The 14,013-nt window shown below is 37.9% G+C and overlaps 2 protein-coding genes across 2 annotated transcripts; both read right to left on the reverse strand.

The window, feature by feature from the left end:
- Nucleotides 1-6: 6 nt before the first annotated feature.
- LOC136249146 (uncharacterized) lies at nt 7-2,400 on the reverse strand. Its single transcript, XM_066041089.1, has one exon. It carries the CDS (start codon nt 2,323-2,325, stop codon nt 61-63), a length of 2,265 nt encoding a protein of 754 aa, XP_065897161.1. The 5' UTR covers nt 2,326-2,400; the 3' UTR covers nt 7-60.
- Nucleotides 2,352-13,864, reverse strand: LOC136249150 (peroxisomal sarcosine oxidase-like). Its single transcript, XM_066041098.1, has 8 exons — nt 13,674-13,864; nt 9,143-9,291; nt 7,419-7,632; nt 6,324-6,456; nt 5,744-5,943; nt 4,234-4,395; nt 2,646-2,721; nt 2,352-2,592 (listed from the first exon to the last, which is right to left on the reverse strand). Exons 1-8 carry the CDS (start codon nt 13,794-13,796, stop codon nt 2,447-2,449), a joined length of 1,203 nt encoding a protein of 400 aa, XP_065897170.1. The 5' UTR covers nt 13,797-13,864; the 3' UTR covers nt 2,352-2,446.
- Nucleotides 13,865-14,013: the final 149 nt, after the last annotated feature.

A 14,013-nucleotide genomic window follows, 5' to 3' on the forward strand; every position in this document is an offset into this window, starting at 1 on the left:
ATGCATATATTATATAATTGCATTATATAATTATATAATTTATACTCCTTTTAAAAAAAATTACATAATTGAACACAACCATTTTGCTGCTGCCTTGCCAACCGTGGGCAACATTATTTTAGCTCCCTCCACCATCATCCCGCTCATTGATGAAGAGCTGTTTTCTTGTTTATGCTGATGACCTTTTTCTTCTTGCATCATCTGCAACCTAGCATCCATGTAAACAACTTTGTCTCTCAGCTCCCGTCGCTCCTGATTACTAACCATTAGCTCATATCTTAGTTCGTCTAAGAAAACATCAACAGCTTCTTTCTTAGATTGTGATTCTAACTCAGCAACCTGTTTGGAATCTTCATTATACTTGGCTAACATTTTTTCTTTTGATGCATAATGGTCACTGACAACATGTTGGTGTTCTTGTCTGGATTGGTCCATCTGTTGTTGCACTTCTGCTACATGCCTCTGATATTTCATCCTCTCATCATCACGACAACTTCTCAGCTGACTCTCAAGATTATAAATGTATTGCTGCTGCCTTCTCATTGTATCTGTGTATTGCTGGTCCTTACGATGGAGGTCTCCCTCCATGTCCTGCACAAAGCTCTGATATTGCCACAAACTTCTCTGTGTCTCTTTCAGCTGTCTCTCATGCTGAATTTTTTGTTGTTTCACATGGTCATATTTCTTTTTAGCCCACTGGAAGAATTGGTTGGTGTACCGTTGGTAATGGTTATGAGCAGAGATCACCTCTATCATGTGTAACAACTCCTGACACTTGTCCTGGTAATAGCTTGTACTCATACTGTAGTGCTTGGATTCCACAGTCATTGTACGATGGGATACTTTGTTAAACAGCCACTTCATACGTTCAGGACATTTGGGGTGGTTTAGCCATTCAGTGATTTTGCATTTCCGTTCTTCTTCATTGTGTCCCATATCAGCAGAGTGGGTGTACAGTATAAACGTGTATGGCCAAAATGCTCCCAGAACTTCAAATTCTTTTAACAAGTTAGCAACAGAGCTATCAAATCTACGGGACCCATCAAGACACAGGACTATAGCATTGACACCATCTTTAGCAAACAGAATAGCCCTACCCAGTTCTGCCATACGAACTTCATCTGAAGCAAACTCATCCCCAAACCCAGGTGTATCAATAAACAAGACCCGTTTTCCTAAAATAGTCTGGACGTGTGCATCACTTTTAGCAGTAACAGCAATGGCACCACCTTCAGTTTCAAAAACGTTCTCACCAATAAAAAAGTTACAAGTAGAACTTTTCCCACTTCCTGTAACACCAACAACTAACAACGAATAGTCCACATTAGACATGTCCTCAATGGAAGATAACTTAAGAGTAATACCAAGAGATGTCAGATCAGTGCTTAACTGGGAGACACAATGTGAATCTGATGTGGTCTGGTGTTCTTCATGTGTTGATGACTGATTATTATGAGAAGATGTTGATTGAGCTGGCATCAGATGAGAAGAATAATTGTCACTCCAGTTGCTATTTGAGGCAGTAGATGGTGGTTGAATTGATCTCATTTCATGTGGTGACGACGCCCTTCTTTGGTCAGTAGTAAATGATGGCTGCTGCATGGAATGCACTTGTGAATACTGTTGTACATTTGATGAACTAATGGATCTGTTACTAGATCCCCTCCAATTACTTGATGGATACTGAGAGGTCACTGGTTGAGTGTAGGCTGGAATGTTAGGTGATGATGATCTCTTAAAGCCAGTGGCCTGAGATGGTGGCTGCATGGAATGGACTTGTGAGGTGCGCACACCAGTCATCTTAGTTTGATGAGGTTCGGTCCAGTTGACGTTTGACGAAGGTTGGTACACTGATCTGTTAGGAGGAGCACCAGTTTGAAGTGTACTAGAGTGCGCCTGCATGTAGTGTTGTGGTGGTAAAGTGCTTGGCTGTGCTTTAGTGATGTAATCAGTCACTGGTCTCCTAGGACCACTAGTAGTGCTTACCCCAGACCGTTGAATGGAGGGAGAATATCGTCCGCTATCAGAGTAGTCGACATTGGAAAAATTACTTGAAAATACACTTGAGGTGTGCCGTGGCACATTGTGTACATTTGATGAGTCTGTCCGTTCTACAGGATGGTTAGAGTGTACTTGCGGTTGAGACATCGCCGTTTTGTTTTCTTCCATTCTCTGTTCATATTCTTTCAAAACTTGTTCGGTCTCCGCCTTCGTGAGGCTGGGTAGTGGTTCCCATGTGCCTACCGGTTTTGGCGCTTTACCGTACAACGAAGCAATCTGCCTCTTCTGTCTGGGAGTTAATCTGTTAACAGAGTAGCGATCCATTACACCTTCTGCACCCCGTTCTGTTTATAACGTCTACAATACTGTGGTCACGAGATCGGCATAAAACTGGGAATCCCCCCACCATTCAGAATTATTTTTGTAACAACGATTTGGTGTTAATTTAAATTGTGTGACCTTGATGTGTGTAGTAGTCAGATGGTTTGAATCTGTTAATGGCGAATGGAAGAATATCATATGATAGGGGTAGATTCATTGTCATTTCACAGAGTATCTTGCCCACGACCGGAGCCAACTTGAACCCATGACCTGTAGGTGCAGTTATCTCATTTGTATTACACACAGTAAGTTGACAAACTTACCAGAAAATCCTACTCCAATCATGATATTACTGTATTTTGGATGTTTATCGATGATAAAATCATTATCAGGAGTTTTCTGCAAGTAAAATCAAACAGCATAGCTATACTGAGCTCACGTACTTGTCATGCAACACCGAATACCAATCAAAGCTCCTAAAGTATAGACTTGTTGTCTGCATGTAAGCATGTATGACTGTTGTATGACAATATGTAGCTACTAGTTCACAGATGGCTGCACTGACCATGCTGGAAAATTAATAATGTAAATCAAAAGAGGTTGGTCATGCGTCATCATTCATGTGATCTCAAAGAAAAGTTTAATTAGTTAATTAACCCATTCAACCCCAACATCTCAGTATCGATAAAAAGTATTCTAACGCATGAACTAATAACAGTTCCCAGAGTCGCTGCCCAACACGTTGTGTGACTTTTATAACCAAGAAACAAATGATTATGCAAACTTTTCGAGAATGTGACAAAGGACTGGCATAATAATGATGTTAATTTCAGCCGCCATGTTTTATCGTGTAATCACACGTAGTAAGTAGTACGTCACAGGGCTATGACACATGACCAACCTCCTCTGACCTTGAAAGTTCTGCATGCTACAAGTACATACACACATATATAAACAGCTAATATACAGATAGTTATAGGGGTACGTACAGTAGTGTGCTCCAATTGGAGGTTTGTATGGTATCAATGGGTCACATATAATAGCTGGTTTCTGTTGGTGCGATCCAGGTGACTAATAGGGGAAACCTTGTTGGTTTATTAAAACTGACGTTACAAAAACCATTGCATATATCATGTCATGCAACTATATAATTATTTCCAGACACATTTTGAACCAGCCAAAGTAGCTACAATGAAGGATTTATAGTAATAGCTAATGTAGGTGTTACTTATTTCACTTGAAATAGCTGCTTAGATTTTTGGGTGGTCCTAAGTCCTGTTGTAGAGAATAAAAGATGAAGTGAAAGGCAAGTGTGAACAGTGTTGGTAGTAACTATACAATATTAATTTTAAATATAACTGATTTTTGAACAAGGATAAATATGATTTGTAAAGCATAAACTAGCTTTTCATTTCTTCTGTATAATGCTCCATTCACTTGCATTTACTTAATTATAAATCTTAATGGATTGAGCAAGATTCTATTCCATTTACTCATATTACAAAACTCATTTACAATTCAATGGTGTTGGCACATGATATGCATAGGGTACTTAGTTACATGGATTGGAAAAACAAATAATACGAGGCTTGTGCTAAGAGTTATTATAGCCTGATCGCTACTTTTGAAAATATGGGGGCCTTCTAATCCAGGCCCATGAAACAACTAATTATTTGCCTTCATATACTTACGACAAAGATACATACTCAATCACTCTAATACAACATAGCTACAACCTAAGGTAGAAATACAGGAGAAGCTTATCTACATGCAAACATGCTGCACCTTGTGTATGTACTGCTATACAAATAAAGCAGTATCCTCATTATCAAAGTATATCGGTTTTTTTTGTGAGACTCTAATTCTACCATGTATCATCCCACCCTTATCCTCCCAGTAACTACCACTGACCGTAAGTATACATGGCTCCACTATACTGGGTGCAGTACTGATCCCTAGAAGATATTGTGTGATGAACTTCTTTGTCTCTTCTACTCCTTTCTGGTTAGTAGTATCAGCATCTCTGGCATCGGGGTCAACCTCAATGCCTCCATCATCAGTGTTATAGTTTACCTGTGCATGCATAACACCTTCTTTACATTTGAAGGCAAATATACACAGCAAACTTGGGTATGCATTCATAATAAAGTCCAATAAGGAAGTAGTTGTGTAAATTTGCCATTTTATGTGTGTGTGTGTGTGTGTGTGTGTGTGTGTATGTGTGTGTGTGCGTGTGCGTGTGCGTGTGTGTGTGTGTGTGTGTGTGTGTGTGTGTGTGTGTGTGTGTAATTATTTCATGAAAACAGCCGGTTTCAGGATAGCAGCAGTTAGAATTGCAGCAAAACATCAAATAAGATTAAACTGGTCACTGATAGGAAGTCACTTTACTTGAGACTCTCCCCTAGTCTTTAGTCCTGTGTATAATGGTTGCAATTATTACCAAGTCAAACATGGCTTGGCTTAGCTAGCATGTGTTCTCCTTGAAATTAGTCCACTACATGATAACACAAACATCCCAGAAACTTCACAATACAGAACAATGACATAGATAATTCACAAAGCAATTGGTAAGTATACAGAACATTGGAACCAGGGGTCAGTACTGCTGACCTGGTGGACCCAATAACTCGAATAGTAATCTGGTGGGACCCATATCAGACACGGATGTGAACTGAAGCTACCAAAATGCATAATCAACAGTTAATAAGTGGATGTGGATGTAAGTCTACGTGTATTCCCATAAGTAGGCTCACTTGATGCCAGACTATAGTGATGCCATGCATGCTCACTGAGAGTAGCATGCAAAAGTGGGTGTGGTTCTGCATATTCCTATACACACAGCAAACACATCCTATATGGCTCCACATAAGATTCTTGAGTATGTTCAACTGAATTTCCATCAATACTATTGAGCTTGTTAATTTATGATCTCTGGATTAGTGCTGAAATGAATAGCAATTTCTACTATTCGAATAGTTGTGAACAAAATGACCGAATATTCGATTATTCTTTAAGCTTATACTTCTATTGAATAAGTACTGAAACCTTTTGTTAGGGAGCAAGGTTAAGCCTAAACTATTTCTAAAATAGAATTTTTACAGCATACGTAGATACATCACTTCATTCACGATCTTAAGTTTCAAGGCTGGCTTTTCCATCTAAATACAGTGTACAAAGTGCTAACGATTATTCAAATAGTGTGTTAACGAATCGAATAGTGTCTTGCCGACCAAATAGTCAAATAACCGAATAATCGTTTCAGCGCTACTCTGGATCATACAGATGAGGCCCACTTGACCTGGACAAAAATAAGACCCACAAGACCTGGATAATCCAGATGACCTGACCCACTTACAACACTGATCGGAACAAAAGCAAAGACAATACATACAAACATATACTAAATGAAAGCAGTGCATACCTTTACTAAACCAGGATATTCAAATTCTGGTGTGATGTAGCAACCTTCAGATACATCATCATCTGCAAAGATAACCACTTCAAACCCTCTCCCATCATTATCAGGTAATGGAGTGATCTTCCAGTACAAGTGTTCCTTCCTAACAGTTCTCAGTGGAAGATCCAACCCAAGTGGCTTCAGTACCTTCTTAGCCCATGGACCTAATAGAAATAAACATTTAAATATTAATACAGAAAATCACAATTGTTACAAAAGTATTTATATACAGTGAAACCTCTATAATCCGACGCTCATTGGGATAAGAAAATTGTGTTGGATTAGCAAGGACGTCAAATTATTGAGGTAGTATTCCATAGAAAAAGACTTTTTGGTATACAAATTAAACGATGTCAGATTATAGAGGTATTCTGGATTACAGAGGTGTCAGATTAGAGAGGTTTCAGTGTAATTCTTTAGATCCATGTTACAACAGACTTTAGTCTTCCTAGTGGTATGTGTTCATGCCATCACTTTAATAGAGCACACACTTGTCCACATTGTGTATTTCAGACTACAGCACCAGTAGGGAATGCTTACTTACCAACGGTGACAACAATATTCTTTGCTCTAATGTCTTGTTTGCTACTGCTTTTTAGCACAACAACATCACCTGGAACAATTTCAGTTATTGGATGACAGTCAAGTAGTTTCCCTCCATTCTTGATGAACACATTCTACCAAAAGAAATCATAGAGTAAATAATTAAATGTGACTGGGCCTGCGAAAACAGGGCATGTGGGCACAAACTGCATCCTATCACATAACAGATGATATCTCAGGACCAGGATAGAATATCTGCATTCTGCAAGGTGTATTAAACAGTCAATTAAATGTTAAATAATGGCAGAAGATTGTGCAGCCATATATAGTATGATTGCATAAAAAGTTATAAATCATGAAAAGTAGCCAAATTTTATGTGCCCACATATTTTTGTAAGCTCAGTCACAAATGAAAAATCAATGTACTACACATTGCAACACTTATTTATAATTGAGCGTGATCTGACAAACAATCTATTGAAGAATATGGGTGATCAACAAAATAAAACTATCGTATACGTATCTACTTGGTTAAATTCTATGACATTTGTTACCTTAGCTCAAGAAATTGATGTGGCGACTATTCATACTCAACAACTACTTGATATTCGAAAATAATGTTTAAGCCCATAATTTTAAAATTGATTGTGGCACTGTTCAAGTGCGGCATTTAAATACGGAATGCACAAAAACTTTTGTGCCATCTGTCTACATAAACACCTTACAAGTACTACACACAACTGTGGATCTGTTATGCTATAAGGTGAGGATTCTAAAAACATTACAATACATATATGACTGTTCTGTCCGTGCTTCTGCTAGCCAGAGAAGAGTGCTAGAGGACAGTTCTGTTAACTAAATCATTTAGCCAAATTTCACATTGTAATAGTTTTTCCTACTCAACTGAGATTAAATGAGGTAGTTTAGTCAGATAAAAACCTTTACACTCAAAATTGTCATTGTAAGGCTCAAGGTATTAAACAGTGATCCTCACAAAAATAAGTCCTTGGGTCTGTATAATACTTCCCTATCCTCTATTCAAAGGCACATCACATGTAGGCTTAATGCCAATCAAAGACAACATTGCACACATTACCTGTAGAGCAGTCACAGCTTTACTGGCGGCTAATATTCCAGCATCTTCTTCATAAACACACTCAAAACTGTCAGGTAAATTAAGGTGGGGACATCTTTGTTTCATCTGTTTAGAATCCAGTACACTAATTGGTAGACCACACCTGTGCATGCTAGCAATAATTGAGCTCAATGTCTCTGAGTGTTTTGGGGCACAACGACCAAGTCCAGTTTTGCTGTACAACACACACAAAATATTTGTAAATAATAGTGTGTGAGCAAGTGCATACACATGCAGTATCCATATCAGAGTTAAATCTGGGTGTCATGTTTTGTCCAGGTCACATTCATTTACCAGATTTTGTGTGTGTGTGTGTACCAAATTTATTATTACTTGTTTGATTATGGCAACTTGCTTGACAATGATGATGAATCCTCTGCTGGTAAGTATATTTTGAAGATGATGAAAGGATGGGAGCAGCTTTGAAAAATGCTATGAGACTGTTCTATTAGAGCATTTTGATCATTTGGTGCTTCAACAACATTAATGCTACCAGTCTAGTTGGAATCGTGTCCAGTTTTTGCATACGAAAGTACTTCTTGTCGGTGTTACAGTTTGGTTAATATTAAACATAGCCTGCAACTACACATTGACCATTCACTCTTGCAAAACCTCTTAGTTATAAATTAATAGGTCCCAGCCAATTATTACAGTGTAATTTGAAAGCATAACCAAAATCACCAAGCATGGGACAATTTTCAAACTTTTAATTAATTAGTTTTTTAAATAAAAAAAATAGATATAACAGTATATAATAAGCAAAAAAAAAAAAAATTCTAAATAGAAATTATGAGCTTCTGTGACCTACACAGCAATCAGTGCCTCAGAAGCTGGACAGGGCTGGGCACCACAAATACACATAATTGCAGATCTCAACAAAGAAAAGTTTAATGTACATCTTATCACTACACCATAAGAAAGATGATGCTTAACGCTCAAAAGGTTGACCAACCTCTTATCAAACTGAGTGGCGGCATCACCCATTCCACCAGTGGTGGTGAAAATTAAAATGAGTAAATGAGGCATTTTCTATTTCATGAACCCATTGTTGGTATTCATGTCTCTCTTCCCTATCATGACGTTGATATGCAGAATGGAGGGGGCTGATTTGAAGAAAACACTTAATTACAATTTGCAATGCTTATGCCAAAAAAGAAAGCAAGTAATATGAACACATTATTTAGTGCATTTCATATGTGAAATATATGAAACTATGGCAAATAACTGAATTGTCCAAGTGCCCAAGGTAAAATTATACTGAATGAATATTAGAAGTTGTTATCCAATTAGTGGTAGAAGCAGGGGCATACACAAGAATTTTGAAAAGGGATTTCCAATACAGCTAGGTGACTGTTATATTAGAGTAGTTTATATTGCCTGACTGCTTTATTAGAGTATCTCGATCTTTTCACCAAAATCATAATTCAGAACTATTCGATAAGTGTTGCTATCATGTGAGAAACTATTATTTAACTAAGATAAAAGTTTAAAATGTGTCGTGTTCCATAATAGAATCCAGACCTGAAGTTACAATTTCTTAATGTTTCAAGTACTGTGTAAAATCCAAAGGGGTTTCCTGAAACCCCTGGAAACCCTCCTCGGTACGCCCCTGGGTAGAAGCACACTAGATATAAGACATATTTACTGGCATGCCACATGTTTTATTACAGTATTAACAAATTTACCTATACACAGTTATTCCAGACTCCTTCTCTACTTGTTCCCATAATGGGAAGGCCTCGATTGTCATCTTGGTGTAGTAGTCAGTGTTGTAGAGGTGTCTGGTGATCCGGGAACCACCATGGGAACTACCCCTGGTGTGACCAACATCAAACTAGCGATATATATAAAATGATATCATAGCATGTTAGGTATGTGTTTGTGTAAAAATAACTTGTCAGGTGTCTTGATGATACTCAGGTGTGATGAGACAACAACAAGAAATTTACAATTAGAAAAATGACATAGTTTGTATATACTATGAGCTTTATTTAGAACTAGCATTGGTACCTGCCCTATGTGCAGGACCATCTCCACATTGAACATTTTAATGCCACGAAGAGGGACTAAGCATTAAGCACCAGCACTGCTAATGTAGCTATGTAGGGTACATGGTGATGTCACATTTGTTAAAGAGCATGAGGTTTTCTTATGTCATTAATGATGCAAAACACTAAAGTTTATTGTTTGTGGTTTTGACAGGAATGTAGTTTAATTATTCAGTGCATCTTCCCTACCAGTGACTTCAACGTGCTGTATAGAACAAACGAAACTTTTGCTGCTTTACATGAGAACTAATGCAACAATAATTAATATATTGGGAACCAAGCATAAATATTAGTGTCCTATATTTGCTGTGTAGCATGTATGTCGATAGTGCTTTAAAGTACATGATCCTTATGCAGTACATAATAATTTATAACGAAGCATGCATTAAGGCTAGCTAATTAGTTAAACTGCATGTGAGCTAAGGCAATTGTATACAGTATACCCTACATTACATACAGGTTGTGTACACACGGTACAGTTTCAGTTTCTACATTTTGATGTTTACCTTACCGACTGTCACAAAGAGAAATGAACTTGAGCATAATTTAAAGTCAACACAATTTGCAGTTATAGTTACTGCATGGCAAGCAAAAGTTCAGAACTTGTCCTATGCACTTTCAGTCCTGATGTTGCAGTGACACATATACCTCTTGCCATACAAAAACCCAGTTTTGAAACACCTGCAGTGTAATTGACCAATAAGGTAATGTATGAATCTTTAGAGTGAAAGCATGTAAGCAGGATAGTGAAACAGTTGTGCCAGGTCAGATGCAGTTCCTCGGTGTAAACTATGGATCTGCATGGTTCCAGTATTATCATTTTTCAGATGCACAGTAGTATTTGTTCAATAATGCAAGCTGCCTATTACTACAGCAGTATTGAGGTAAGTCTGAACAAACAGTTTTTCATGTCAGTGCACACCTATGTGCTTAAAACAAAGATGTAGATATTCTGGATACTGGTGAAAGAAGCTTTTACCTACTCTAATACAACACACTGGACCAACACACAGATGGACAAATATGTTGGCAATTTGTCTGCCCTGTCCCAAAAGTGCTATAAGAGTCCCTATTATGTGAGGTAATTCAGTGCCAGTGCTGAAAAACTGATCATAAGAGTTTGTAGATGAAGACTTGCATGGAACAGATAGAGCAAAAAGGTGCATCAAAAAGGTCCCATAAGTGAAAAAAAAAGTTATGACCTAGGCGGGGATTGAACCCTGGCTGGTTATAATAACTTGGGGTTAAGGGAGGTGCACAAATCGCCACAGTTGTTTATCAGTGGTTTTGACAGGAATGTAGCTCAACTTTTCAGTGATCCTTCCCTACACCAGTGCCTTCATCGCCCTATAAAGAGCGAACAAAAGCACGTATTGATTTGCTACAACAACACTCGAGTTGCCAGATGATGGGCGTTTAATTTCGCTAAAGTCCCGCCTCGATACGTGCTTTGCATGCCAAGATATGATGAGCTAAAAGTCGTGTTTTAAAAAGGTGTTCACAAAAATGTACTGAGTAGAAAGAAAAAAATCTGTCAACACGTGGATTTGAACCCACGACCTCTTACACGCTAGTCAGGCGTTCTACCACTTGAACAGTATGTGCTGTGGTTTTCAAAGGAATGTTGCTCAAGTTTTCTCTACACCTTGGCCTTCTACGCGCTGTAGAGACCGAACGGAAGCACGCATGAACTCGTGATAACAATCTTAGAGTAGGCGGATGATGAGCGCTTCATTATCAGCACAGACTATGTCGATTCGCGCCAAGTCTGGTGAGTAAGCAGCGTGACCGTCAGACAGACAGACAGACAGACAGACAGACAGACAGCTTTATATATATAGATGTGTGCTAAATGGCTTGACAAAACAACTGCACATTTTCAAATGTATCACTACTGCCATTTACCACATGTATATACAGGCATATCTTATATAGTACATACAAAATTGCCAACAAAATGTTCATCCTTAGGTAAAGTGTTTATATGTGGTTCCCTAAAACAAACCTGTATCCCTCAGAACCATGTCCAACAAACAGTGAAGTTAGCACATAACTATTAGCCAGTTTGTTGTGACTTATACTTACACAGCACAATACTTGGAATAGTTGTGACTCAAACCGTCCAACGACAGCCCGTGTTTTAACTTTTAAGCAGCTGCCCTACTGCTTTAAACCAGCAATGATATACTTACAATACAGGCACAATCAAGTTCTTTCCATTCTGGCCTCTACACTTGGTGAAGTCTTTGCTGATACTCCATTTGTCAAAGTGTATGCTGATAATGCCCCAAAAACAACTGGCATTCCAACTGATCTGCTAATAACTTCTTACCGTCCAGACATTGTGATATACTATTCCTAGAACCCATATCTCCCTGCTGGAGTTAACTTTCCCTCTTGACTCTGCTTAGCATATTCAGGCTGCCCGAGACAGGAAACAGAATAAAGTTGAGTTGCTGGCTGAATTTGACTGCCTTAACATCGCTAATTACTATGAGACAATTGAGATAACAGTGCTGGGCCAATAACAGCTTTCTGCAATCAAGAATCTGCTTAATTTATTAAATTTTGTTCATCCTGCTTTGAATAGTTTAATAATAATTTTTTGCAGCACACACACACAGAAAAACCATCATGAATATGTACAACAAAACAAGAACAACAAAACTGTAAGCACAAATAGGACCACGAATGGAAGCAATGTGGACATCACAAGGAAAGGAAAAAATACAAAAACAAAATTATAAGATACAATAATAAGTACTTAACCTAATTAGTGTTCCACTCCTTACAATCTCTTGCTAGAAATTTTTTTCTAGAAGCCAATAATCTGGCAAAGGAGCATTGTCTAGACATTTCTTGATGGAAGATTTTGATGTACTCAGTGTTGGGAGTAACGCGTTACTTATGTAACGCGTTAAGTAATATTATTACTTTTGTGCTAACAAAGTAATATAACGAAATACGCTATGAAAACAGGTAATATAACGCAAGTTACTTTACTTACAAATGTAACGCGTTACATAAGTAATATAGTTACTGTAACGAGTCTAATATTACGTAATATTATTACTACAAGTAACGAAATTACTAATCTCGTTAGTAATCCTCTGAGTAATGCCTAACCACAACGAAGTAACGAGGCCTACTGAACGAAGCTTATTCACTAGCTTCTTACGATTTGCACATTGTCCAACAACGCAATCATGTCACGTGATAAGGTGGTAGTTTCACATGTAACAGCCTAAGGCTGTGGACACAAAGTAATATAATATGTAATATTATTACAGTTACTTTATTTTATGGGTAATATGTAACTGTAACTAAATAGTTCAGTTGCAAGTAATATGTAATATGTAACTAGTTACTTTTACAAAGTAACTTGCCCAACACTGGAAGAAAATGATTTCATTATAGTTCCACAAATGTAGCTACTTACAACATTAGGCCATCATTATTATATTGCTTGTTTCCCATCACCTAGTGTAACAAGAACTGATGCGGGTGGGATGTGATTATTGATTATAATTAATTATCCACTTGACTCTTACTATTTGAGTACATGACTGCTCTATTAGAGTATTTCGATCTTGAAAGGTGCTCCCTGAACAAGAGTGGAAGGACTCCAACCCTTTACCCCTCTGCTATGTTATATACACAGCTAATACATTTATAAACTTTATTACTCAGTCATTCTGTGCCTCCCTCTATCAAGAAATAGTGCATTCATGTGATCTATAATCAAATAACCAAATTTGGTGCAGCTACCTAAAATTTGATTTCAGGTGGTAATGGGAAACCGGCAAGGGATAAAATAATAATGATGGCCATGCTGGAAATTGAAAATGTTAATCTATAGAAGTATCAGGTAGAAGCCTGCCTTTATGAGTGCCGTCCAAAGACAAAACTACTACGCGATATGCCTGATTTGGCCTCTAGAATAATCCAGGCTGAAGTCTATAAAGAATTTCCAGTTCATGTCATGTAGCTAGTGCAGTGTTGGTACGCCCAGTTGTAACCAGTCACTTTAATAGTGAGGCCCCACCCTTTTTAACAACTATACGTACAGCTAAACCCAGTGAGGGTATTAATACTAGTACTGATAATTATGTAAGCCTAGCTCACTTAATATACCTATTTGCAGTTACCGAATTACAGCTAGCAATACCTGCTCAATCAGGACAACTTTGACTCCTTTCTTGATAATGTGGTAAGCTGCCGCACTGCCAATCACTCCAGCACCAATCACAGCAACATCATACACCACTCTCCTGCTGTGAGTGTCTGACATATCTTTCTGTGTAATTTAACTAAACGGCAATCAAACGTTTGGCGGGATTGATGTGCATTAAATAGATAGGCAATCCGGCATTCTAATAGAACGCACAGTAGTATACCAGTAGCAGTGCAGATCACCAGTACCATGTTTATGGAGACATGCTTCATCACTCCCTCAAAAAGTTTGTGCAGCAGCAATAATATTAATATTAGCTATACATTATGTCTTA

This window comes from Dysidea avara, chromosome 3 (genome assembly GCF_963678975.1).
Source record: "Dysidea avara chromosome 3, odDysAvar1.4, whole genome shotgun sequence".
Classification (NCBI taxonomy): Eukaryota; Metazoa; Porifera; class Demospongiae; order Dictyoceratida; family Dysideidae; genus Dysidea; species Dysidea avara.